At 40.6% G+C, this 27,249-nt stretch overlaps 1 protein-coding gene across 1 annotated transcript; it reads right to left on the bottom strand.

The window, feature by feature from the left end:
• Window positions 1-1,098: 1,098 nt before the first annotated feature.
• On the bottom strand, window positions 1,099-26,463 carry GOLPH3 (golgi phosphoprotein 3). The gene is made up of 4 exons (XM_080933681.1): window positions 25,976-26,463; window positions 12,377-12,508; window positions 8,793-8,907; window positions 1,099-3,481 (listed from the first exon to the last, which is right to left on the bottom strand). Exons 1-4 carry the CDS (start codon window positions 26,198-26,200, stop codon window positions 3,057-3,059), a joined length of 897 nt encoding a protein of 298 aa, XP_080789807.1. The 5' UTR covers window positions 26,201-26,463; the 3' UTR covers window positions 1,099-3,056.
• Between the last annotated feature and the right edge of the window lie 786 nt (window positions 26,464-27,249).

Below are 27,249 nucleotides of genomic sequence, written 5' to 3'. Positions count from 1 at the left end.
CTCCTAGATATGGGAAACGAAGCCAGTCATTCTCTGCGGACTAGGAATGAGATGTCACAAGGACTTCGCAGGCACAGAAAATGTCTTCACACAGCTTCTGATATACCACTGCACTAGCTCTGGTTTGTTTGGTTTTAACAGAAAGCTCATCAATTAATGTATAAAGATGCCAAAAGAAAATAGTAACTGTTCATTCTCAGATACAACAAACACCCACACAGATCTTATTATAAAAACCCACTGCTGCTGCCATCTTGGGATAACAGGTTTTAACTATGACATGAACAGAAGGAAACACTAGTTCTAGCACACAGAGTAATGATTTCCATTAAAGAACCATCATTCTTGCTTTTAAGAGGCTTCTGCCAGACATGGTGGTACAGTCCTTTAATCCCAACATTTGGGAGGTAGAGGTGGGTGGATCTCTGTGAGTCTGAGGTCAGCTCAGTCTACATGGTGAGTTCCAAGTCACTGAGACAGAGAAAGATAAAAATGAGATGAGTTAAAAGATACAGAAACAGATAAGCAAAGGTTTCTGATGCAGAGGTTTTTCTCTTCTGGTACTGGAGCCAAGTGTAAACTCCATCCTGAAATCCAGTGCCTATGTATCACTGTCTAAGCAAGTCTGTCAGACATCTATCCTTCCTGTTACTCTACTTCCAAAATCCTGCAAGAGAAAGTTTCACCAAATAAAAAATGTCAGTATAGCTGGGCACCGGTGGCATATCCCTTTAATCCCAGCAGCGCACAGAAGGCAAAGGAGACAGAGCTTGTGAGTTCAAGGCAACCTGATCTACAGAGTGAGTTCCAGCATAGTCAGAACTACACAGAGAAGCCCTGTCTCAAAAACAAGCAAATAAATAGGGAGGGAGGGAGGGAGGGAGGGAGGGAGGGAGGGAAGGAGGAAGTGGGGTGTTCTATGAGACTGGAGAGATGGCTCAGCTATAAACAGTTTTCACTGCTCTTGCAGAGGACCTACCTGAGTACAGTTCACTGTAGCACATGGCTCGCTCTGGGTGCATGCACTCCTCTGGTCTTGGGCAGGCTCTCCCGGAGTACACACACAGTATGCAGGAAAAACCACTCATACTCAGAAAATAACAAAATTAAATTTTCTTAATTTATTCTTTAATTTCAGTGTACTAGTTTTTTCAGCATCCATTTTTATGGTTTTTTTTTTTTTTTCTTTTTTTTTGAATTGCCAATGGTAGTATCATTTAGAAGGGAAACAGGAAACAGGTTATTTTAATGTCTTTCCCTATACATCATTATAAAGGGGATGGCAAACCCATTTGGTGGCAAAAACACTGCCTGCTTTTCTAGTGTTTCACCGCCTTTTATTTGTACCGTCAGTGACAGCTTTCATTTGGCAGAACTGAATCTCTGCAGCAAACACCATATGGGGCATGCCAACTTTAAAGTACTTTCTATCTGGCTCTTTTAAGACAGTTTCCCAAACCTTGAAGTTGAAATGCTACCATGCCATACTAAGTAAAACTTCACCTAAAGCAAAGAAAGTAACACAAAAATCAAATGACATGCTTGCTCTGATTCAGGCACTTTCAAGATCATAGTTTATTTATTACCCTAGATAAAAAGATAGTATACATATTAGGGAGTCCCTTAAAATTCAACTCTAAAGTTATACGCATCTAGTATTTTTGCATCAAATGTTAACCAAAAGTTTCTAGACTCCTGAAAGCCCCACTATTAACATGAACTATAGTAATAAAAATTTGACATTTAATTTGTTCAATGTATAGTATTTACATTATGAAACCAATAGTAAATAAACAGTGATAATGAATAAAATCAACATTAAAAAGCAGAGGTTTGTAGTTTTATGGTGTGCTAATGATCATAATTGTATATAAAAATTAAAACATAGCAGAGCTTTCTGTTAGAAAATTCTTAATTGTCTTGAGTTGTAGTCGTTACTTGCTACCAATTTTCATGCAACATCTGCTGGGACTGATATCTGATTTTCTTTTCTCCAAGAAAAGATGAGTAGATAAATGCTATTTCAGAGCAGACATCAATTTACTTGAGGACAGAGAAGTGGAAAAACAAAACAAAACAAAAAACTGTACTCAAGATTAGTACTGGTCACAAGCCTCTTTCTTATAGAAATCGTAAAAATAGGAAAAGTTAAGGAAAAATAAAAGTCCCCAAAGAGATGCACAGGTAAACCATCATGAGGGGCACAGCTCACAAACAGCCCTGAAAGAGTCACACGAAGGAGTCTCCTCTCTCCTTCCATGAGGAGAGGTCTATTTTGCCATCAAATAACAATGAAAGAAGCAGGTGAGGGGCACCAGATGCACAATTAAATCTTTCAAAATGCTAAAATGAGGCAGAGGTGGCCAGAAGAAGGGGCGATTCATATATAATTCAAACTATATACAGCATAAGAGGAATGCAGCCCATCCCAAACTGGCTTTGTGAAACAATTGGACCTTTATGATTTAATAGCTAAAATTATAACAACTGTAATCATACAACAGATTTACATAGGAGGCAAAAATTCAAGGGGCATTTTATATTATGTATTTACTGTGCTGTTTCAATTTAAAAATAATTTTGCTAAGTATACATCTCAACTGAGGTCTATGTATAAAATGTCCTAATAGATACAGATATTTACCTTTGGTGAGTTGAAGGCCTTGTTGTGACTTGTCTAAACTGTAGGCAGAAGGCCAGGTGAGTAAGCACATGTGGGAAAACTCAAGCTGAGGTAATCCAAGCGCTGTGCATGAGGTGGGTGACTAAAGGTACTCTGAAAATCAAAGTACGCCAGAAACCCGAAACAGGAAACAGTGAGAATGGCAACAGGGAGTGGAGTGCCAATATGGCAGTAAGGTTGGTTACAAACAGAAAGAGGAAGGCCTCTTGTACCAGCAGAATCCTGCGTACATACAAAAAGAAATAGCCACCCACCATTTTGTAGAACAAAAGCCAATTATTAGTGTGGGAAAGTACAAACTGCAGAAAACCAGAGTCAATAGAAGAAAAACTACTGGTTCACACGAGAAGAAGGAAACGTTGCATTCTGACAGTTACTTGGTAAATGCAGCTACCACGGCCCAAAGAACTTCATTGGTGTTGGCCTTCAGACACTCCACTTCTGGGTCTAAGTCGAGAAGCTGTCGTACTCTCTTGGTGGCTAAATCATACTGCTCATCTAGAAGAGGAGCAAAAGCATTTTCCAAAACATCCGAGGCATGGGCTAGGTAAATGAGGGCCAGCAAGCGCTTGTCCATTCGGTGAGGGTCATTGACCCATTTGTCAAGAACAGCTTCTTGTACCTTCTTGATGAGGCGCTGCTTAATGTTGTTATTGGTGAGAGGATGTGTCGTCATGTCAAACAGGAGGAAGTTCTGTTTCTCTGTCGTCAGTACACCCTTTTCTACCAGGTTTTTAGCTAATCGTTCCCGTACATTTCTTAACTGATAATGCAATTTTAATGGATTCCACGTCTCACCTAAATAAGAACATTCCAGAAATTAGGAATGGTGGGTATTATTTGCTAAATTACAACAACAGCAAATCACACACACACACACACACACACAATGAGATAAGCAAAAGAACTTCTATCCTTGCCCCTTCCACACTAAACCTTTGGAGTCTAGGCAGTCCACACATTCTCAGGCACAGTAACCACTCAAACGTCTGAGCTGAAAGTAGTCACCCTTATTCTACAAGGGAAATGAACCAAATATTAAATTTTGTTCCTGCCTGCTCTGGCTGTTATCAAAAAACACTCAATAAATCAGAATGTGGTGGGGCACCAAAAAAAAAAAAAAAAAAAAAAACTCTACACTGTAAAAGCAGCAAAGTCAAGTCTCTACAAATACCAATCTTCAACAGACAAAAGGAAAACACAGCTCTCTACTTATAAGCTACTCTTAAAACTGTCACAAAGACAAAGCACATTGCAAAGTTTGTGTGGACAATGATAAAACATTATATAAAGTTGACTCCTGAAGAGAACAAAACATGTTCACATTTTCTTGTTTTGTTTTGAAGACAGGAAGTCCCTGTGTAGCCCTTGCCGTCCAGGAACTGGCTCATACCGGGCTGGCCTAGAGCGCAGAGGTCTACCTGCCTCTGCCTCCCAAGTGCAGAGGGTTAAAGATGCTCGCCATCACTGACAGCATTCTTTTCACAGTTCAAGTCTGTCATCTATAACCTTCTTTAAGACAAATATTTAGTTAAACTAAGCATTTTCAATTAACATCATTTATTTTCCTTTAAAAAATTTAGTAACAGATAGCAATAAAATAACTTTAGTTATCGTTCAGATTATATCTAACAAGTTTAATTGTATTTTCCAAATCACTAATGACAACTATTTTTGCAATTTAGGAAAAAAACAAAACTCCCAAAGTACCTTTCTAAACTAGAGCATGCTGAAAATCAACCACAAACACCTTAACACAACATAAGACTCTTAAAGCTGAAGTTCTGAAACACTAAGAGAATCAACCTTAAACTAAGTTTAAGCACAATTACTGAACAGTGGTACCTGGAGCACTGTAAACTTAAATGTACTTAAATTTTCAGTTCCTCGGCTTTATAAGCTGCTAAGTAGCAACAGCCGTAAGTGGCTGGCTATTAGTTCCTCACCAGACAGCACAGAGCACTGTTACCATCCAGAAAGAGCTAGTGGTCTGTGACACCCTGGAATATGTTACTGTTCAGATGGCCACAGAAACAATTTTACTTGTATCATCTAACAGTAAAGAATATCCTTGACAGGAGCTCAGTGAGTACATGTTCACGCAGAGGATCAGAGCTCAATTCCTGGTACCCACATCAGGTACCTCACAACTACCTATCACTCCCATTTCCAGGGGGAAACAATGCCCACTGACCTCTGCAGGCACAAGGTACAAATACATTCACTCAAGGGTACTCAGAGACATAAAATAAAAACAAAGACTATCCTAGACAACCAGAATCCTCACTGGTATTAGAAATAGGAGAAGAAAAGAATTGAAAGTGACCATTTTCAGATACTGACCATTCAGATACCGGTCATAAACAATCCTAATGCTAATGACCCCCAGGATGGAGGCATATCCTAGGGAACAGAGACAATTCCAAGCACAGCATAGTAGTCACCCTGGACTGACTCAGTCACCCTGCCCAAGTCTGAGGTCAGAGATCAAGAACTGAAGTAGCCAAAAGGTGCAAGGCAGAAAATTGGAGGTCTAGAGACCTGAAAAAGTGTGTGTGTGTGTGTGTGTGTGTGTGTGTGTGTGTTTTTAAAAGATTTATTTTTTTTGTGTGAATATACTATACTGTTGCTTTCCTTAGACACACCAGAAGAGGGCATCAGATCTCGTTACAAATGGTTGTGAGCCACCATGTGGTTGTTGGGCTTTGAACTCAGGCTCTCTGGAAGAGTAGTCAGTGCTCTTAACCGCTGAGCCATCTCTGCAGACCCTGCACAGTATTCTTAAGTCTCAGAATACCAAGCCACACATGGTAAAGTGAGAAACTGAAAAGCTAAGCAAAATGACAAATACCAAAAAACTGGACAATGCCAAGAGCTTTTGGAGAAGTGAGGAAAACCTGAATGCCAAATGACTCAGAGTGAAAAGACCTTAGTGAGCACCTGGAACATGAACGGACCCAGAAAGACCACATTTTAAAAACAAGGCTGAACTAGTTACTCTACCCAAGCTTTAAAGCATGTTGATCCACAGTATCTGAAATGCCTATCTACCGAAGCAAAAGCTAACACTTTCTCCTCTAAAGGGCAAGGCAGACAATATTAAAGTTGAACTCAGGACCTCTGTATGCTAGGCAAGTACCCTAAAATTTCAGCACTCTTTATACAAAGACTTCAAGGTTCAGCACTTAATCTAATATTTACAATGCTGAGTATTCAAGACAACAATAGCAACAAAACACATTAGATTTGCAAAGAAGAAAATATGCCCCCAAACTAATGGGTAATGGAAATAGTCAACCAAATCAGCCATGAACAAGAAGAACTAGCAAAGATGAGAAAACCAGCAGACAAGGTTTTTGAAGAGAGCTAGTACAACACCTAAAGAACTTAAAGGGAATGTGCACAAAACAAAGAGACAAGTGGAAGTTATTTTTTTAGAAAGAATAAATTATCTGGGACAGCTTTTCATTACATTATTCTGTATGTATGTGTGTGCACATATACATTTCAATTCATGCTACAAATGTTGAGGTCAGAGGACAACTTGCAGAAGTTGGTTATTTTTTTCCATCACGTGGAATCAAACTCAACTTCAGGTCCCCATGCCTGTCAGCAAGTAACTTTACTCTGAGCCATTTCATTGGCCTGTGGAACAACCATTAAAATTTTGCAATTTACTGTGGAAAAGAAATTAAAGAATATGATAAAAGACTGGTACTATGAATTACTAGTAATTAAGTTCACTTTAAGTATTTGAAGAAACATTTCAAATAAAGTATCAGTGGTGGTGAGCATGTGTGTAGGCTTGTGCATGTGTGTGTTGAGTGAACACTCACACATACACAAAGGCACAAGAGCAAGTTACTTGATAAGGTAGTATGTTCTTAGAAATCATAGTGCCAAGAATATAAACATCTTAAGATTTATTTCTTATCCTCTAGAATTTACAATCAAGTGAGAGAAGCCTTCATAATATAATTTACTGGCTAGAATTAAACGGGAATATGGTCCTAAGAACAAAATGAGGTATTAGAAATGATTTAATATTAAGAGTTATCTCTAAGAAAGTTAGAGGGGAGAGGGCTCACAACTTACATCAAAACTTCCAGAAAAAGCAAGCATCCTAAGAACAGAAGAAACAGCACCAGTGCACAGCACTGATGACCTTTAAAGGTGAATGACTTCCAACTTTCAACTGTACCAGTCGGCTGTCTACCAATGTGCCTGCTTAATCCCCTGAGCGTTTGGGTTTTACTGTTTCCCAGTGCCACTGTCAGGAAGGCAAACAACCCTAAGCTAGGATCATATAAGATGTATTAGCTGACTTTGGAGAATTCAAACTAATACAACTTAGGATAATAGCCACATTTATATAACTACTCATTTTTAAATCTATTCTTTAATTCTACAATTAACTATGCGCTCACTAACCTGTAAGTTATTAATGTACTATCCCCAGCAACACTAATTAGGTATTACTGTCTGAATACACTTACATTTTCATAGGTCTCACACTCTAGACAACGTATCAGCCATCTACTGAACGCAGGTAACCAAGCTGGCAGCTGCCTTTTATCTACTGAGCCTTCTCACTGGCCCTTTCTAATCCTTCTGAAAAGGTGCATTTCCTTTTGTGTGTGTGTGCAATCGTTGCCTTTAGAAGTCTAATCCAAGATCTACTGCCTCCTTCAATTTCTAAAAGTTTCCTCAGTTTTTTCTGAACTACCGTAATTTTAGAACCATAAATATTAAATTAGGCACACTTAGGTTTAAGACCCCTTCAAGCCGCAAGTCTCTCTATTTATGTTCATCATACCTGTCAGTACCACATAACACTAGCATTCAGACAGTACACCACATACTTTTCTGTAGATGATGTATCTACAGTGGAGGGTAGAGGTCAAATCCAGAGCCTTGTACACTCTAGATCTTTAAGGACTATACCATTAATGAAGACAGTTTTAAAACAACTAAAATTTTTTAAAAAAGAAAAAAGATGTTTTAACTTCCAAGTTGGCTACAGCTCTATATACTTAAAAAGTCATAAAGGATGGATGAGAAAGCAGCATGACAGCTCAGCCAAGCCTGGAGGCTCACATAGTGGAAGGAGAGGCAAAAGTCTTAGTTACTAACTGGCAATGTCTGCTCAATAGGAAACAAGTCGCTGTTTTCCTTTCCTCATCCCCACGTGGAACCAAGCACTCCTTCACTAAGATCCACCACAACCCCCACACCAGCCATGCACTGTTTTCTCTCCTATGCCGAATCCCCTTTTTCATGACAACATGGTAGCTCACTCCTAATATATATTTAACAATAGTATGTGCTAAAAAATATTCTGGCATTTGTAGCCAATCTAAAGTATAGAATATTTCTAAACATGTGCGCAATGAATTTTGGCCTGATCCAATGAATATGCTACTGTATTTCAATACTTTGGGAGAAAACTTACAGATATCAGTCATATCTCTTCAATGCACACTCCAGTGAGAAGATTACAACAGCAACTCAAGTTGAGACCAGGTTCAGTCAACACTCACTAGTAAAATTTAGTCAGTCAGCAGCTATGCAGTGTTAACTAGTTAAGTATACAACTATCTTATCAACCCAACCCCTTAGGCCAATACTGGCTTAGGCTATAAGCCCTGTCAAAGTAAATCAAGTGATCAAGACACTGACAACCAGACTGGAGAAGCCAAATGATCCACTGGTACACAAAATATAAGGCTAAGAGAGAGTTTATAGTTTATGAAGACATCCTCACAGCATGGCCCACTCTGAACAGAGTAAACTGTACCAATTAGTTTAGATAAGGAATGACTGGATACAGTGGTGTAGGCCTTCAATCCCAAAACTTAGGAGGCAAAGGCAGGTAGATCTGAGTTGGAGCTCAGTCAGGTCTACATAGTAAGGAGACCAGATTCAAAACAAACAAATATGACAGTGAAGAAAGAATATCTATTTTATTCAGTATCTGCTCTCTCCTGTAAACAGAGATAAATTTGTTTAAAAAATTATCATCCCCACCACCACCACCACGTTTCCATAAGTAACTATACAAACTTCTCTAAACAGAACTCAATGTTTACTTTTAAATACATCAGCTTACCACTAAGTAACTCAATCCAATTCTGAACTGTCTCTGGAGGCTGAGTCTCCTTAACATGCTTTAAAGCTTCATCAAGAAGAACATCTCCTGTTGGAGCATCCGATTTACAGATCACCTGAAACACAATTGGTCAGAAATAATCCACTGGTACATTCTTCCTGTACCACTACAGGAAAAGCAAGTAAGTACATAAACATCTCATGCTCAGAGACTGTACACTTACTATAATTTCATTTGGTGCTTAGCCTTGAGCTATTTAATATAGAAATTCATTCATCTTTAAAGTCTTGGACAAAGAAAGATCCAACAATATGGAAGAATTAACATACTAAAGGTATTTCACATAACTTTAAAAAAAGCTAATTTTCTCAATAAATGTTAAGAAAACTTTGACAATTAAAGCAAAAAGAAAAAAATTAAGAAATAGCTCCCTCTGAGTCAGGCATGGTAGTACATACCTCTAGTCCCAGCACTCAGAAGGCAGAGGCAGGCAGATCCACAGCCTGATCTACACAGAAAAACCTTGTTTAGAACTATCTCCCTCAAGCCTATGCTCAATAAAAGATATGAAAGAGAAATACAGTTTTAGGAACAACAAAGACTTTTTAAACTGCCGCTGCTAGCAGCAGCCTAATGAGAAACCATCAACAGGTTTGATTATGTAAATTTCTCATTTTCCAGCGCCAAGAGGATCAGAGAGAGATGCAGGGGATGGGGATGGGGAGGCAAGGACAGACTAAACCTGTAATTAAAACCTATAGTGAGAAAAGGCTCAGCAGTTAGGCATGCTGGCTGCTCTCCTAGGAGTAAAGTTTGTTCCCAGTATGCACTCAGTAGCTCATGATTGCCCTTTTCAGTTTTCACCAATACTATTTGTTTTTAAAAACCACAAGTGTTTTACAGCACAACTTAATTTAAGTGGCACAGTTACTATACTGGGCAGTACAGATTTAGAAACATCATTCAGAACATTCGCTCCTTGGTGATTAGTTAGACCAGGGTTTATAGGGGAGAAAAAGATCTTCAGGAAAAAGGAATCCTGTGTCTGTGATGTGGTCATGTGAACTGCTTCTCCCTCCGTCCCTCCCTGCCTGCCTCCCTCCCTCCATGTAGCCACTATCTGACCTCATCATCCACCTCCCTCATGTATCTTAACTGAACCTAATTTTTCCTCTAAGCCTTTCTCATGTGTCATTTCTTCCATTATCCTTGCCAGAATTTTAGTCTTCAAGCCTGACCATCTTTCTCTTGCAATAACTGGTCTCCTGACTAGAGGCCTTGAACTTTTTTATTTATTCTTTGACTTTGACAATTTCATAGCATAGATACAATGTAACTTATTTATATCCAACCCAAATTCTCCACATTCCCTTCTCCCTGACAGTTCTCTCACTTCCATGTACTCCCCCCACCACACTTAATAACCCACTGCCTCTTACTAGTGTTGCCTGTGTGAGGCCATCCATCAGAGTACCATGGCCACACATACCCAACCTCCCCAGCAGCCATCAGTTGCTCCTCAGCTAGAGATGGAGCCTCATGAGACCTTTGCACTCCACACTGGGGAGCTGCAGGCTTCACTTTCTACAGTATGCAGAGGTGCTGTGAGTCTTAAGTGCATGACAGCAACATTTGTGGCCAGTGTCAGTCCTAGCTCCACACTGAGCTCTCCAGGAGCCAAACCTTACTATATTTCATTGTTCCTGCTCAAAATAACCAGACTCAAACACATTCTAATTCCTTTAAAGATTTCAAGAATATGTGGCTTCCAAATAAATATGCTCTGCTTCAATAAATTCCTGCTACCTCTAACACAGAAGAAATGGAAAGAAGATAAAACAAGACCTCTGAGGAATTGCATTAAATAGATAAAAGAATTTCAAAAAGGCCTCAGAGATTTAACAGAAAATATTAGATTCATAAAACAAGAAATACTGTAGGTGGGCTAGAGAGATGGCTCAGTGGTTAAGAGCACTGACTGTTCTTCCAGAGGTCCTGAGTTCAATTCCCAGCACACGGTGGTTCACAACCATCTTTAATGGGATCCAATACGGGGGTGAGGTGTGTGTGCGTGAGTGTGGGAGGGAAGGAAGGAAGGAAGGAAGGAAGGAAGGAAGGAAGGAAGGAAGGAAGGAAGGAAGGAAGGAAGGAAATGCTGTGGGAATTGCAATCTTTTATGAGCATCCCAAGGTCAGTTATGCAGCAGTGATGTGACACAAGACAGGTCATAATGGCATGTGGACAGAAGCTAAGGAGCAAGAATAAAATAACCAAAAGCTGAGAGGCCACAGACAGACTCTCCCTTAGAGCCTTCAAGAAAACATAACAGAAGTACATCTCCTAACTGGCCTCCAAACAAGAAAACCACTAAGGCTGTGGTCATTTGTTAAGATGGCTTTAAAATGAACTGAAGACAGCCAAAAGTTGTGGTGCACGCCTTTAACCCCAGCACTCAGGAGGCAAGAGCAAGAGGATCTCTGTAAGTTTGAGGCCAGCGGTAGTGTATGCATCAAGCTCCAGATCAAATGGAGAAAGAAGGGGGAAAAAAAAGGAAGAACAAACAAACAAACAAACAAACAAAAAAAAAGCCCAAACCACTGCAATAGTTGGCTTCCATGAAAAGAACTAAACAAGAAAAATGGCTGTATTTGGTCTTCTATGTGGATTATCTTTATTGAATCAACAATTACTTTTAAAACTTATTAAATCATACAGAACATTCTTCCAACATTACCTACACCACTCAGAACTAGAGTGACTTAAGCCCATGTGGCTAAAAAATAAGTTTCTTCTGACTACAACCCAGCAGCTTCTATTACCTACAAGTTATATTACTTCCTGCATTACTTGTTTTCATTAACAAGTTAATGGCTTTCCTTATAAAAGGATCAGCATGGTTTTATCAGTCTGACTGGGTTCAGAATAAGAAATGAAGGTATACGCTAGATCAAGACCAGCATGTGTCAGCCTTGGTTAAAAATCAAAGACTGTCTTAAAACAAAAAACAAAACAAAAAAATAACAACAAGATATTTGGTTCTGGCCTATTTTTTAGATTTACAAATATAATACAACTACGGGAGAAAAAGTTATTTTGAAATACCATGCCCAAAGCATAAAAATAGACAGATAGAGAAAAGGAATATCTGAGACTGAGTCTAAAGTTAAAAATCCAAAACCTAGTATATTATTCTGTTCTAACACAGAAATACCCACCTACACCTTCACCATGGGAAGAAGCATAAAAATCAATCATAGTCTTCCAAAAAGATTAATGCCCTGAGTAATTCAGTTCCACAAAACTCTCAGATATTTTGGGGTTTTTTTGTTTTTTGTTTTTAAGTCATATCAAGGGCTTCAGACCTTTTCAGAAGCAAATAAAACTGAGCATCTCCCTAAGGCACAGTGGTCATCAATCCTTACAGTAAGTAGTATCATGTTGCATATGCAAAAAGACAGAAAAACCAAAAATGCAGTCCAATAAGGACAATCTTAAACTATTTAAATATCGTAAAGCTATTAGAAATATTCATTTAAACAGAAAGCAATTCTTGTAAAGAGGGTATTATTTAGAAGTCCTCTTACCTTTCTTGTTAAAAGACTTTTTCTTCTCATTCCACAAGCCTCTAACTGTAACCTTCCTCTCAAAGCTAATTCAATTAACATACAGCCTCGTAATCCAGATGATATACAGTCATTCCAAAATGATGTGTAACCCTATTTAAAAACAAAGAAAAAAAAAAAAAAAAACACAGCTAATTTACCTTGAGTCAAAAGTAGAATTATCTTTCACAAAAGATAATTGTTATATCTTCTTATAACAAAACACTAACATGCACAATTAGTATGCTATTAATTTAGATCTGGGGAAGAATCGTCTTTTTACCACATATTCTTACATATGGATAAACAACAAACTTTAGAAGTCAAGCTGGGTAGGGTAGTACATATCTATAATTCTAGCAATGGGAATTCTAGCATTCTAATGGCTCAAGAGTTCAAGGTCAGGGCTGGAGAGATTAAGAGTACTTACTGCCCTTACATAAAACCAGAGTACCTAGCACCTACATGGTGGCTCAAAACTGTAACTGCAGTTCCCAGGGATCCAATGCCCTCTTCTGGGCTCCTTGGGTACCAGACATACACATAGTCCAGACATACATAAAAACAAAACACCCATTCACATACACAAAATAAACTAACAATTTTAAATAACTAAAAATACAGTTCAAGCATTGTGGCTCATACCTCCAGCATTCAAGCCAGCCTGGACTACTGAAGCCTGGTCCTTACCCAAGTCAAAGTAATGAGCCTGTATTTAAGAGGATGGCTGACCATCAGAGAGTTCATGAGACTTCACTAATGATACAGAATCTTTAAAGTGCAACCCCCAAGATATCACTTTTTAAAATAATTTATTTTAATTTTATGTGCATTGGTATTTTGCCTACATATTGTGTGTGTGTGTGTGTGTGTGTGTGTGTGTGTGTGTGTGTGTGTGTGTGTAGTTACATACAGACTGTTGTGAGCTACCATGTGGGTGCTGGAAATCAAATCTGGGTCCTCTGGAAGTGCAGTCAATGCTCCCATCTCTCTGGTTCAAATCACCACTTTTAACAAAAGCTTTTGGCAGGAGAGCATTTAAAGAAAACTAAAGGGAATAAACAAAACTAGTTTTGTCAGGCATGGTTATTAATTCCAGCACTCAGGGGGCAGAGAGGCAGGTAGATCTCTGTGATCTATATGCATGGTCTACACAGTGAGATCCAGGATAACCAGAGGTCTATAACAGCGAGATCCTGTCTAAAAACAAGTTTTAAAAAAAGGTTTCTTTTTCATCAAAAAGGCCAACTTCAATGTGAACTCAAGGAAGCAGACTAGTTTTGAGATTTGCTAAAATTAAATAAAAGACTGTCAGACTAAACAATGTCTATTAAAACCAGTAATAGAGGGAATCAAGATCTGGAGCAATTAAAGACTTAGGAAGCCTGGGAATTGGTTCCACATGAAATTAAGTTACAGCTGTGTGTTTCTCAGAGGCCTGAACATACAAAGGGAGTTCCTACTCGAAACACCAAAATGTAGACAGAATATATTCTTCATAAAGCAAAATGGGTATGGTTTACATGCAAGTCTGAAAAATCCATCTGGACAGTGTTTAGCAGTTTACCTTTGATGACAGATAGAAGAGGGCTTAAATATGAATATCCCAACTGTTCTCGTGTTATGTGTCAACCAGAGATGTGTTGACAAAACAAGGTCTTTACTATGGATTTCAGATTTCAGAGCTACATTTAGTGAAAAACTGGGTAACTCATGTGGAAAGTAGATGGGGGATGGCAATTGTGTGCCAAGGCTTCTGAGACTTATCAGAAATAGACAAATAGATGAAGCCAAGAGACATTGCAAGCAACAGGATAGCTCGATGTTTTGATAACCTCCTGGTGAAGTTCATATTATGGGTTTACAAAAGCATGATCAGGATTAGAGATTTGTTGTCGTCACTGTTTTGTTTTTAAGTTGGATAAAAGTGACCCAAAAGAGCATGAGTGGTGGGTGGAGAGGGCGATATAGCTGAGCAGATAGCGAGGCCACATGGGATTAAGGATCCTGGAGCAAAGCAGACCAGGACTGTACCAAGTGACAACTTCAGCCAGCCTGGTAGCCTGGTTCTCCAGTGAACCCACGACACAATATGGTATAGACAAGTTAGCGGGGGAATTGCTGGGGACTACATACTCACAGCATGTTTATGTGTCCCTGCAAAAATCTTTCCTATCTAGCAAAGCAAGTCAGCCACCTTTAATTAGTTAGCTAAAATCCAATGGAAAGACTAATAAAAAATTGGCAGTACCATGCAGCTACATTTTTCATTCAAGAGGCAGAACTCACTAGTTGTGTTTGCATTCACAGCTCTGAGAGAAAAGAGAATCAAGGATGCGTCCAGGCAGTACCCAACTCTTACTCCTGAAAGCAAAAAACAAACCAGTGGTCTTAGTGTCCCTCACCTCACTCACAGAGTACGAGACAACCCAACCTTAGTGTGATCAGAATACCACCACAGAACAAGCAATCTGAGGCATTATTTCAAAAGTGTGATTTAACAAGAAAGAAAAAAAAAGGTCCCTATGTTCTAAAAAGTTTTATGGGGAAGGACAGACATTCTAAGATAAAGCAGGTTAAGTACTATCCCCAACAAACAAGAATCCAGACATGGCATGGGTCCAAATAGCCCAAATCATGCAACAGAGCATGCCTAATATACTGTACTGATCAGGTGAGATGCACTCCAGTTCCAGCATATGCAGCTCACTGCACTGTCCAGCTGCTGTCTTTAAAAACTACTAATTCCCTAACAGGCAGCAAATTTTCTAACAGAGCACCAGCTGTTAAGCTAATGGGACCACAGCATCCTATGCAGATCCTCTGCTGTTGTGGGTCCTCAGGGTCCTGGCCAAAACAGTCAGTCTTTGGGGCAGACCTCATAATGTATAAAACTCAAGTGAAGTAAACTATCTTCTTCATTCTATATACCATTCAGTCAAGGAGTGCAGCATAAAGAAAGAACTATACAGTAACAAATGAGGCAAGGGGACATATTTCAAAGACAATCACCCTTACCATGGGCAGTTTCAAGGACAACATCAGGAGATAAGACTACATCTAGGACAACCTCCACCCCAATTTTTCTCAGCAATGACCATCATTTATGTAGATCTTCAACTGCCAGCTTTTCTTTCCTCTCATCACATGGCTTGACCTGAATGGGAAAAAAGCTCTCCAAAGTGCCAACAAAAAGGCTCACCATGAGGGTGAAGAACCACACTACTCAGTCCCAGACCTCTTTCTTAAAAATAAGATGAAGGAACTTGAGTTGGTCACTCACAATTAATTAGCAGTGTAAACACATTCTGAAGGTCTAGTCTACTTACTAAAAGAACAACCAGATGTTCTAAGACATTTAATGTTTTATACAAATACATACAAAATGGAAAAATGTCCTTGATCCATAATTTATATAATACAAAATATGATAAATATGACCTAAATTCAAAATAATATAAAAACATAAATTAGGTTTGTATTGTAAATATTTAATATTTATTTTTAATTCATGTGTATGAGTTTTTATCTACAGGTACACCTACACACTGGTGAGGCCAGAAGAGGGCACTGAATCTCCTGAAAATGACGATATACATGGTTGTGAATAACTACATGGGTGCTAGAAACTTAATGTAGGTCCCTCTGCAAAAGCAGCAAGTGCTAAACATCTCTCCAGCCCTAAGGCTTCTATTTTTTAACGTGCATATCCTAATCCAAGTACTCAGGAGGCAGAGGCAAGCTGATCTCTGTGAATTCAAGGCCAACCTGATCTACAAAGAAAATTACAGGCCAACCAGGAATACATAGTGAAAGCCTCTCAATTCTAAACAAGGTGAGGTGGGGAACAAAAAGAAAAAGAAATTCAAGTCCTTTGACACAGTACTATAGACCTTAAGTTGCATTACAGAAATACTATGCATAGAATGTATATGTACAAAGACACTGATCATGTCACTTATAGTAAAACAAAATACACAAAACCAACCTAAAAATAAATAAAATAAATTCAGCACTTGCCAAGCTTTTTGACACAACTTACAGAATATTATAATTTTCTAGGAAGCAGATTTTAAATCAAAGCAGAGAAGAGTTGTGGAGAGGGCAGTGTTTAAGAGAACATTTCAGAGAACTTGAGTTGGTCCCATTCACAACTGCCTACAACTCCAGTTCCAAAAGCATCTGATGCCTTTAGCCTCCCAAAGGTCCCTGCACCCAATGTATAGAACACAGGGACAGACACACATATTCAAAACTAAGGACCAAGTGTGGGGCACACTTCTTTAATCACTGCAGTGTAGGGTGGCTCCAGTGAGGCCAGCTTAGCCTATATTACAAGTTCCAAGTCAGCCACAGTTACAAAGTAAGACTCAAAAAAATAAACCTTTCTTATCTGCCCTAGAACAGCTCTCCTGCCTTGGTCCCTTACTCTCTAAAATGTATTACTACTACAGGCTCACCTCCAGTTTCCTTGGTGTCCACAATGGTACTGAACTGACTGACCAGACACAACTTAAAGCCTCGGCAACTTAATAGTCCCACGTCCTTTAACCTCACTCTTGCCTAGCCACAGCTTCCAAACCAGTCAGCGCCATTTCAAAGGCCATCAACACAGCAGCCAAGTTCACTGGGATGTGGCTTGCTAGTCAGGAAACTGGCTCTGGGGCTGTTTTGGGAACTCCTCATATCTGGACTTCACTTCTTAGACACAAAAGGGTCCTTTTGCCTAATGTTAGCCTGGGCCATCCTCCTTCCTATCCAGAAGCAGCTGTCTCCACTTCCACCTCCCATGGCTCTTCTGTGTCTCACCCTGTATGTCCTTTTTTTTTCCTGCACACCACCCCCACCCTGCAGGTCTGGGAAAAGTAGCTGGCTCAAAGTTTGACAAAGACAATAAATACTGTATCAATAAAGAAGGGGTATAAATAAAAATAACTCTCAATAATCCCAGTGCAAAGATTATTAGAAAATTGGGAAACTAGCCAGGCAGTAGTGGCACACAGCTTTAATCCCAGCACTAGGAAGGCAGAGACAGGTAGATCTCTGTGAGTTCCAGGCCAGTCTGGTCTACAGATGGAGTTCTAGGACAGCCAGGGCTACAGGGAAAACCAATTTCTTTTTATTTAAGTATGCATATATGTATGTTTTCACATACACTTTTTAAAGTAGGTTAGAAAAGTATTATGCTCTTGGTCTCTCGATCTCTTGCACCTTTGTTCCTCCTCTCCCCATTCCCTCCCCACCCACGTGCTCATGGCTGGCCTATACTTCTCTCTTCTCTCTGTCCCTACTACCCTCTCAACTCCCTTCCCCATGCCCTGAATAAACTCTATTATGTACAGAAGGAAGGAAGGAAGGAAGGAAGGAAGGAAGGAAGGAAGGAAGGAAGGAAGGAAGGAAGGAAGGAAGGAAGGAATGAATTAGCAGTAATAACAACTGACAGTAGCTATCTTCACGTTAGACTTTTCTGTATAGATCTGAGAGAAAAATGGAACGAGAAAACAAGAACTAGTTATTCAAACTTATAAGGTAATAATTAAGATGCTGTAACATAATAAACTCTAGAAACACCAAAAATTTGCAAATGATATACCTAAGAACCAACTTTCTCTTTCTCAAAGCCAAAACAAACCTTCGAAATAGGCTATCATCATGAAGCCTGGCTCTTCTCAATCCTTGGATCTCACTAAACAGCATTTCTTAGAAAGGACCCCACTGTGCCTCTGTCTCCAATGTAATCCTCACACAGCATAGCTATCAGTTTGTAATTATATACATGTACATACATCTTTGTATATTTAGAAACAATTATCACAAGCAGAATTTTGAGTGAATAAAAGTCAATTATGGACTTTAAATTTTCCATTTGTTTAATTGGTTTAATTTCTTTCAGTACTAAGAAAACACCATGTCACACACACCAGGCAAGAAGAGTCTTTATCATGGAGACACTCTTCCCAGAAACTTAAGATTGGAGGGGGGTGTGCAGGTACCTGAGAAGGCTAGAAGAGTCGTATGCCCTGGGACTGGAGTTACAGGCAATATTGAGCTGGAAACTCAACTCAGGTCCTCTGGAAAAGCAGCAAACACCCTTAACTGCTAAGCCATGTTTCCAGTCCTTATTTTATATTTAGTAGCTTATACCTTCCTAAATATACAGGCTCCTTGTATTTTGTTTAAAAGGCATATTTCTACTATTCTCATGTCTTAAACTCAACCCTATCTCTCCCATAATTATAGGGACAGTAAAATCTTAGTAATTATGTATTTTTTAATTATCTTATGAGGTATCTATCAAATGCATATAGTACAGACTTAAATGTAGGTCAAAAATAAGTGTGCATCTTTTAATCTTCATCCAAGACTGGCAACAAATCTTGCAAGTTCTAATAATTTCAGGCTAGTCAGGTAGGTGTCTCCAAGCCTGATGCCCTGAGAGACCCACATGGTAAAGAGAACTCGTTTTCAGAAGTTGCAGTGTGGCCTCTAAATGTATAATGTGCCACATGCATGCACACACAGAAAAATAAACACTTAGTAATCCGAAGACCAGTGATTTTGCTCTCGTTTGTCCACGACTTTCTACACTCACATCTAAAAATCCTCTTTATAGCACTCTCTTTAAAACCTACAACTGCTTCCAATATCAACCCAGCTTTTAACTTCCTGTGCCAATAAATGTTCACATTCCTTATCCAGTAATCTTCATAACTGTCCTAACTGCTGTGTCACGTCTGTTAAGTCACAGCCTGTGCTTCACTGTGCTCAAGTATCTTCAAGTATAGGAGCACAGAGTACCTGGACCTGAAAGTAAAAACACTTTCGAGCCTGAAACAGAAGGATCACTTGAACCAAAAAGTTTGGTACCAGCCTGGGCTATAGTCTCAAAATAAGCATAGAAGAGGAGCTAAGGATGCAATTCCATGACAGGGACTTGCCTAGCATATTAATGCCCTGGATATAAGCCCCACCACTGTAAAGATTTTTAAAAACATGGAAATGAGGGGGAAATGCAGGGACTGGGAAAATGACTCAGTGGGTAACACTGCTTGCTGTGAAAGCACCAGCACTGGAGCTCAAGCATCTAGGACCTACATAAAAGCTAGAGATTGCCACCTGTGCCTGTAACCCAAGCACAGTGGATCCGGGGAGCTCTGTCCCCAGCCAGATAATATGACCCTCCCCACAACACACACAAATAAAATTACATTAATTCTTTAAATTATTTTAGAGTTTACAATTACATCTTGCACCCTTTCTTTTTCCTTCCTCCAAGCTATCCCATACACTCCCCCTTGCTCTGTTTCAAATTCACTTTTGTTATTAACTGTTGTTTCTTACACAATGTATAAATACATATATTCATTTATTTTTGTAAAAAAAATATATTTAAAGGGCAATGGACCAGTGCTAGAGATTTAGCTCAACTGAGAAATTTGCCCAAATGTATTAACATAAACGGAGGATGGTGAACAGTGCCTGATCCCAACCTGGCATTACACTCCAGAAGTGGAAGCAGAAGGATCATCAAGTTCCTGAACATCCTCAGCCACACAGAGCAGGAGGCCAACCTAGGTACCCAAGACCCTGTTTCAACAATAAACAGTGTGTCAAAGTACTTGTCACTCCAAGACCTGGTTAAGTTCAGTTTGATCTCCAGAAACCACATAATGGAAGGAGAGCCAAATCCCAAAAGTTGTCCTCTGACCTCCACACAGCACTCCACACAAAGAAATACAGAAGGTATGATCTAAATAATTGTTAAAGGTTGCAGAATCATGCCCTAGCCACCTTTGTGAAGACTCTGGCTTTGAAAGTAGTAAAAATTATTCTCTTCCCCTAAAAAAATAAAACACCAACAACGAGGAAATGTGGGAAGAACTGATTATATAATAAGGGCCAGAAGAAGCCAGGCACCTTACAAGCTTTCTGTTATGGAAATAGAAGGCATAAGGAAGTAAGACTTACTGCCTGCCAACAACGTCATAAAACACAGCTGCCACAGAAGTCACTGATGTTGAAGTTTGGGGCTTCTGATACCTCCAGAGTGAACAGTATTTTGGAGAAGAGAAATAATAGAAACAACCACAGACTCGGGCTTACATCTAGAGGAAAGAAACCAAAATACTTGAGGTTTCCAGATGTTCTAGCCCAGATGGTTTAGGATTACACACACACACACACACACACACACACACACACACACACACAGTTTCAGTGAAAAGGCATAGTAAGTAACTGAATGAGTCAAATATTCACTAAGTTATCATGTCCAGGATGGTCAGAAACTAAGGGCAATAGAGTCAGCTAGGTTCTGTGGTATGCTCAAGGTCAAAGTTCGATCCTTAGCACTGAAAGAGAGTAAAGAAGAGGGTAATATCAAGCACCAGACAATGGCATTTTTTTTAGCCTAAGTCCTTTTTAGCCCTTAGGTCCTATAACAGGTTATGAGACAGACCACAAATAGAGGTCTGTTTTGACCAGGAAATAATGAGGTCTAAAAATCCAAAAACATTTGGTCTAGTTTTCCCAAGGAGGAGTCAAAAAGGACAAAGCTAGAAATCAAAACCATAGGTAGTTTGTGTTGGTTAGTTTGCCAATTTGACACAAACTACAGCCACAAGACAGAATCTAAGTTGAGAAAAAGTCCCCATAAGATTACCCTATAAGCAAGCATGTAGGGTATTTTCTTGATTGATGATTGATGTGGAAGGACCTAGTCCACTATGGGTGACCAGCAGGTGGTCCTGAGTATATAAGAAAGCAAACTGAGCAAGCCAGGAGGAGCAAGTCAGTATCTCTGTGGGTTCTGCCTTAGTTCCTGCCTACATTTTCTATCTTGACTTCCCTTAATGACAGTCTACATCTGTAAGTTGAAATAAACCCTTTCCAGTCCAAGTTGCCTTTAGTAGTTGTTTTTTGTTTGTTTGTTGAAATCACAACAGTAGAAATATAACCAGGACAATAGTTCCCTGGCTCCTGATCTGAGGCTTCTAGTCCCTAGTATACACCATCTGTTTCCCCAGAAGTCACTATCCAATCGTACTAAAATCATCTGAAGAGCAGTCTCCTATGAATTCTGAATGTTCCTTAAAAGCTAAAAATCTTAGAAACCTCAGCACCTGGCAAAGGGACTGACTGACACGGGAGTGACATATTTTGATTAACTGAAAATACGAATTATCAGTTAAACTTGTTTAATCTCAGAAATTGGCAAACCCCACTCAATACATGTAATTTGTTTTGTTTTAAAATATGGTCCAAAATTATTTAACATTTGTATTTAAGAAACTGAAACTAGGGGATTGGAGATAGCTTAGTAGTTAAAAAAAAAAAAAAAAAAAAAAAAAAAAGATTTTGCAGAAGACCCAAGTTTAGTTCCTAGTACCAACATATCGGATCAGTAGCCATTCACAAAACTCCAGTTTTGGAGGATCTGAAGCCTGGGATACCTTGATCTCCAAGAGTACCAGGCATGCACATGCTATACACATACACACAGGCAAAACACAGTAAGATAACATAAATCAGAAAGGAAGGAGGGAGGGAGGGAGGGAGGGAGGGAGGGAAGCTGACTACAAGCCCTTCAATCTCCAGTCTTTCTCAAAAAGCCAGGGGGGGGACAGATAAAGGTTATCTTCCATGCTCTCTAAAATTACTATTAAAATTTTAACTAGTAACTTTCTACAACTCATACTAATCTCAGTCAAATTCTGTTATAAATAAAATTTCTATCAATAGTTTGTTATTCTTTGAGAAAGGGGCTAGCTATGTTGTGAGACTGCTGAGATCAGAAGTCCCCCTGCATCAGCCTCTCAAGCTGTCAGGCATGTCCCACTCACTGCCCCTCTCCATAGAAAATAATTTCTAGGGAAGGATGTAGTTCAGTGTTGCCCTCAGATGTCAACCACCTCGATTTTTCAGGCAGGGTCTCACACAAGCCTGGAGCTTGCTGAACTGGCTAAGATGGAATCCAGGAGCTCCACTCTCTGCCTCAACTTGTGAGACCACTCCCAGCTTTTCCAGAGAGGTGGAGCCTCACGTTTGTGTGGTAAGACTTTACCAATCATACCCAACCACCAAAGACTAAATTGGTCATTTAAAATAATCAAACAGAGGTTGGAGAGGGAGCTCAGTGGTTAAAAGCACTAGCTATTCTTCCAGAAGACACGGGTTCAATTTTAAGTACCCACAGGGCAGCTTACAACCACCTATAACTCTAGTTCTGGGAATCTAATGCCCTCTTCTGGCCTCCTTGGGTACCAGGTGCACAAACTAGATGTACATACATACAAATATGGAGGTAAAGCATTTATATATAATATACATATACATGTATACACATAAAATAAATCTTTAAATAGGCAAGTAAATGAAATAACCAAATGTAACCTTAAGTATTTAGATCTACCACCAATAAAATAATTCAAGTCAGTGTTACAGTTAGTAAGTGGTATAGTATATGTTTAACCTTTTTCTTAAAGAAGTATTTTAATATAACTTTTTGGATATTTATGGTCATTCTTAAGTATCCTGAAACTACTCTAGTAAAGGCTTCAATTATTTGTGTGGAAAAAACACAAATAATGAAAAGAAAATGCCTTCTTCTGGCCCTGCTCTGCCCCCAAACATCCACAGAAATCTTGCCAATTACTTAATCTGAATTTATGAGTGAACCTATCTGACATTCTAGCAGTGGCATTAGATATTCCAGAGTATAGATATTCTAAGTATCAGTCACCGACACTTCACCCAGATTAAGTACAGAACCCACGGAAGGGCCTAGGCTTGGGTGTTTTCTTAAGAAAAGACCTGAAAAACCAACTTGAATTTTAAAAAATAAATAAAACAAACCTATTGTCAGGACTGGATGAAAACAATGAGGACGACTGTTCCTAGGTATGGGCTGAGGAGGTTAGTGTAGATATGAAGGGTAAACAGGCACCTGGAAGGGTCCAGACTAAGCCTGGCATATGAGGCGGTAAGAGGCTGGAGAAAGCCAGGAGACGAATTAGAGCAAGAGGCCAAGAGACCACATAGCCAAAATGGCTGGGTTATAAGGGAAAAACAGCTGGGGGAAGGGAGTGAAGCTCAGGGTATGGAGAGGTGGGGGTAGGGGGGGACTTTGTAACAGGTATTGGTGATGCTGAGACAGGTAGCCAGTGTCTACTTTGATAGGCACCTTGGCTAGCTATTTTTCCTGAGATTGAAACCTAACAAAGACTTTAAACAAAACTCCATGTAAGTAATCTGAAGCCAACTGCTTCTCATGTAGCCCAGGCTGGCCTCTTTCTATGTAGATGAAGATGACCCTAAACTAGTGATATTCTTGCCTCCCAAGAGGAATTATAGGCATGAGCTTCCAAGCCCAGTTTGTACAGTGGGTATCAAATTCAGAACTTCATCCAAAGCACTCTATCAACTGAGCTATACTCCCAGCCCCTAGAACCTTAACAAATTTAACAAACAGGCTTAAGAAACTAGGGAAAGAGGCAGGAAACCAAGACCTTGTCTTTAAAAAAAAAAAAAGAAAGAAAGAAAAAGGAAAAGAAAAAGACAAGGGGGAACCTCTCGCAAAAAGTGGATAATAGGTTATTAGGACTGGTCACTAGTGTGTATACACTTGATGAAAGAAGAAATATACACAAGATGGCAACACAAACCCCACGCCACCACTTTTTAAAAAATTTTATTGTACATTCTCTGTATTTACATTTCAAATGTTACGCCACACACACACCACCACTTCTTGTACATTTTTTTAAACCAATGCTCACCTCACCCCAAAACGCTAAGCATTAGTGCCTGGCTGACCCTTGGCTATGACTTATGAAATATACTTATTATTTACACAAAATAACTACAACAGATGATTCCAGTTACCTGGCATCAAAGAACTTCCAATTGTTTAAAAAAAAAAAAACAAAACTAGCTAAATATTGTAGTAGCATTAAATTTCAAAAAATTCTTCAGATTATCTTCATGAGCACCAATCACAGAAAAATAACTGGTGACAGCTTTATCTTGGAAATTCAGAGTAAGTCTCTGAAATAAAAGATACTTTCTTACCATTGTTTCTCAAGGTGACAATACCAAAAACAACTTCTTGTGGCTTTACTGAGTTACACAGAACCAAAATGCTGACCCAGGAATGTAGCCTTCATTTTGCTTTTCTTGTATTTCCTAAAAATGTCTCATAATCTGTTTTGTTCCAAAGCGGGGAGGGAGGGAAATATAAATGTGTATTACAAGAAGCCTGCTTTCTAAATCTAAATCTTCCTAAATGAATGCTCTAGAATCGAATTACCATGGCAGAGAACATCTAGCTTTTCACTCCAAAACAAAAAATAGAACACTTACCTCCAGCTTTTCTCATTATACCTGTAATTAAACAGGTACTGTGCCCCCTTTTACAGCCAGAGGGCCATTCAGCATCTTCAAGCTGAATGTTATTAAGGCATCAAAAGAAGCACTTCCCTGGGTAGTATCTAACATCCGGGGAATTACAAAGTCCCGGAAAAACTCATCTTTCTACCGCTGTTAAGTCCGTGGAACTAGAAAACTGTTTTATAGGAATTAACTGGGGTTTGTTTTTGCCCTCCTTCCTGAATTCTGAAAACGTATTTAAAAACAAGATCCAATACCATTCTGTCTGACTCTCAAAATGTGTTGTCTAGAGTTTCCACACTGAAACGAAACAAACTTCCGGGCCACCTCATCACACACGATTTATGGTCCAAACCCGCAAGTCTGTCTTTAAAGATAATCACCTTTATAGATAAAGTATGAATAAATCAAACGTTAACTACAGAATCCAGATATTAAAGAGACGGTCACTAGCATTTTTTCAAGTTCTGTGTGTAAAATTCCTAAATATTGGGGGTGCAAACGACCTTTCCAAACGTCAGAACACAACTTAAGCCTACCTAAATCTTCGCAGCCTTTAATCAAAGAGTAAACTTGGTATTTTTAAAAACTGAGACAACAGATCTACTAACCGCAATACTAACTCTTTCCCTCACTCAAACCAAGTTCACCTAAAAAAGTTACTTCCTAGGTTTTATAACAACTCGGTATTGACTTTTTTAGAACAATGCCCAGTAAAATAACTTTGCTAATTCCTTAACAGCACGCCTCAAGTTTTACATAAGAAAGAGGCCGAGAGCTAGTGGATCACAGAAGCTCTCCCGGGTCTTAAAACCTGCAAAAAAAAAAAAACTCAATACTTGGGAGCTGCAGAAGCCCCGAGTCTTTGGGATTTCCACAGTCTCGGGTTGGAATTGCAATCATTTACGGAAGAAAGCGGAAAAAGAAACGCAAAGACTGCCCAGACTTCGGGACTAAGAGTGCTTGTGAACAGAGGAAGGAAAAACCCAAGCACTCGGTACTGGGAGGGAACACACAGGGCCCCGCCGGAGAGGACTGACTCCCACACTTCTTGGGACAAGTGGGGCGCGCAGGGGCGCCGGGCCCCGCAACCGGGGACAGGTGAGGCCTCAGCCGGCGCCCACCTGGGCCCACCTGGTGCCACCTGGGTCCCGCGCCCCCGCCGCCACCCCGCTCGGCCCGTCGCGCCCGCACCTCTCGGTCCTTGAGGCCCAACAGGAGCACCTCCTCCATCAGGGTCAGCCGCGTTTCCTTGGAGTCGCCCTTGTCGTCGTCGTCCTGCTCGTCGCGGCGGCTCTGCGCCTCGTCCTCGCCGCTGCCGCCGCCGCCTCCCGCCGCCCGCTCCTTGTCGGCAGCGTTCCGCGAGGCCTCGGTGCGCCGCTGCACCAGGCCCGAGCTCCGCTGGGTCAGCGAGGTCATGGCTCCAGCAGAAGAGCCGCGCCGGACCGACAGGGACGCGGGACCGGGCGGCTCTCCCTCACGGCCCCGGCCCCAGGAGCTTCCGTGTTAGTTCTCGGAGCTGGGGCGATGTCTGTGAGCTGAGGGGCCGAAGGCAGTCATGAGGAGCCGGGTCTGGGCGAAGCCGGCAGGCTGGGCGCCGATGGGGTACACAAGGGAACCTTCAACCCGCGGCTGTGGCCCCACACAGCCCAGGAGCCCGAGCGGAGGCGGCGGCGGCGGCGGCTGCGCTTCCCAATATGGCGGCGCGCGCTGACGTCACCGAAGGATGTGGCAGCGCCGGCGCGGGGCGGGGCCGGGGTGCCGGAAACAGCGCGAGCGAGGGGCGTGGCTAGCTGCCTTCCACCCCGGCGGATACTTGGGCTTCTGGAGAGGTGAGGTTGGGATCGGCGACCTGTCCGGATCTCACCCGCCTTCTCAGTTCACTCTGACAGTCCCGCCTGGCGTCAGCGACCAGCAAGGTCTCTCCTGGATCCCAGAAGCTGAGGCTAGGCGAGGGCGGACCCCACTGAGCCCTTAGCATCCCCGGAGATCAGTCCTCGGAGGCGCTGAGCCAATGCCCTGTCCCCACTACCTACAGGAAGGGCTTGGCTCTCCGCCTATAGAACTCCCGGGCTTCCAGAGGAGCCATCTACACTCAGGCGTCTAAAGGTGTTCATGTACTGTGCTCTGGCGTAGAGAAGTTAAACAAATTGACGAATTGCGTTTATAAAACTTTTTATTTCCTACCTCCGACTGCAGCTGTAAAGTAGCCAAGGCGCACTGTACAGCCGAACTTAGGATCCTTTTATGGCAATAGTAAACCTCTTGAGTTGCATGCCACGTCTTTGTAGCCCTAAATCTATTTCGATGTAATTACTAGGTTAAATCCTCTTGGCGTGCTTGGCAGTTTGTGCAAATCAAGTTAGAGGAAAAGCTGCCAAACCCGAGAGGGGTTTGGAGAAGCAGAAGGGCGGGACGTGTGAGATAAAACATTATCCAAAAAACGGTATCGTAGATCCATTCAGTAT

The sequence above is a fragment of the Micromys minutus genome (assembly GCF_963924665.1).
Source record: "Micromys minutus genome assembly, chromosome: 20".
Lineage (NCBI taxonomy): Eukaryota > Metazoa > Chordata > Mammalia > Rodentia > Muridae > Micromys > Micromys minutus.
The sequence above is the reverse complement of the archived record's forward strand: the minus strand, read 5'-3'. Positions and strand labels throughout refer to the sequence as shown.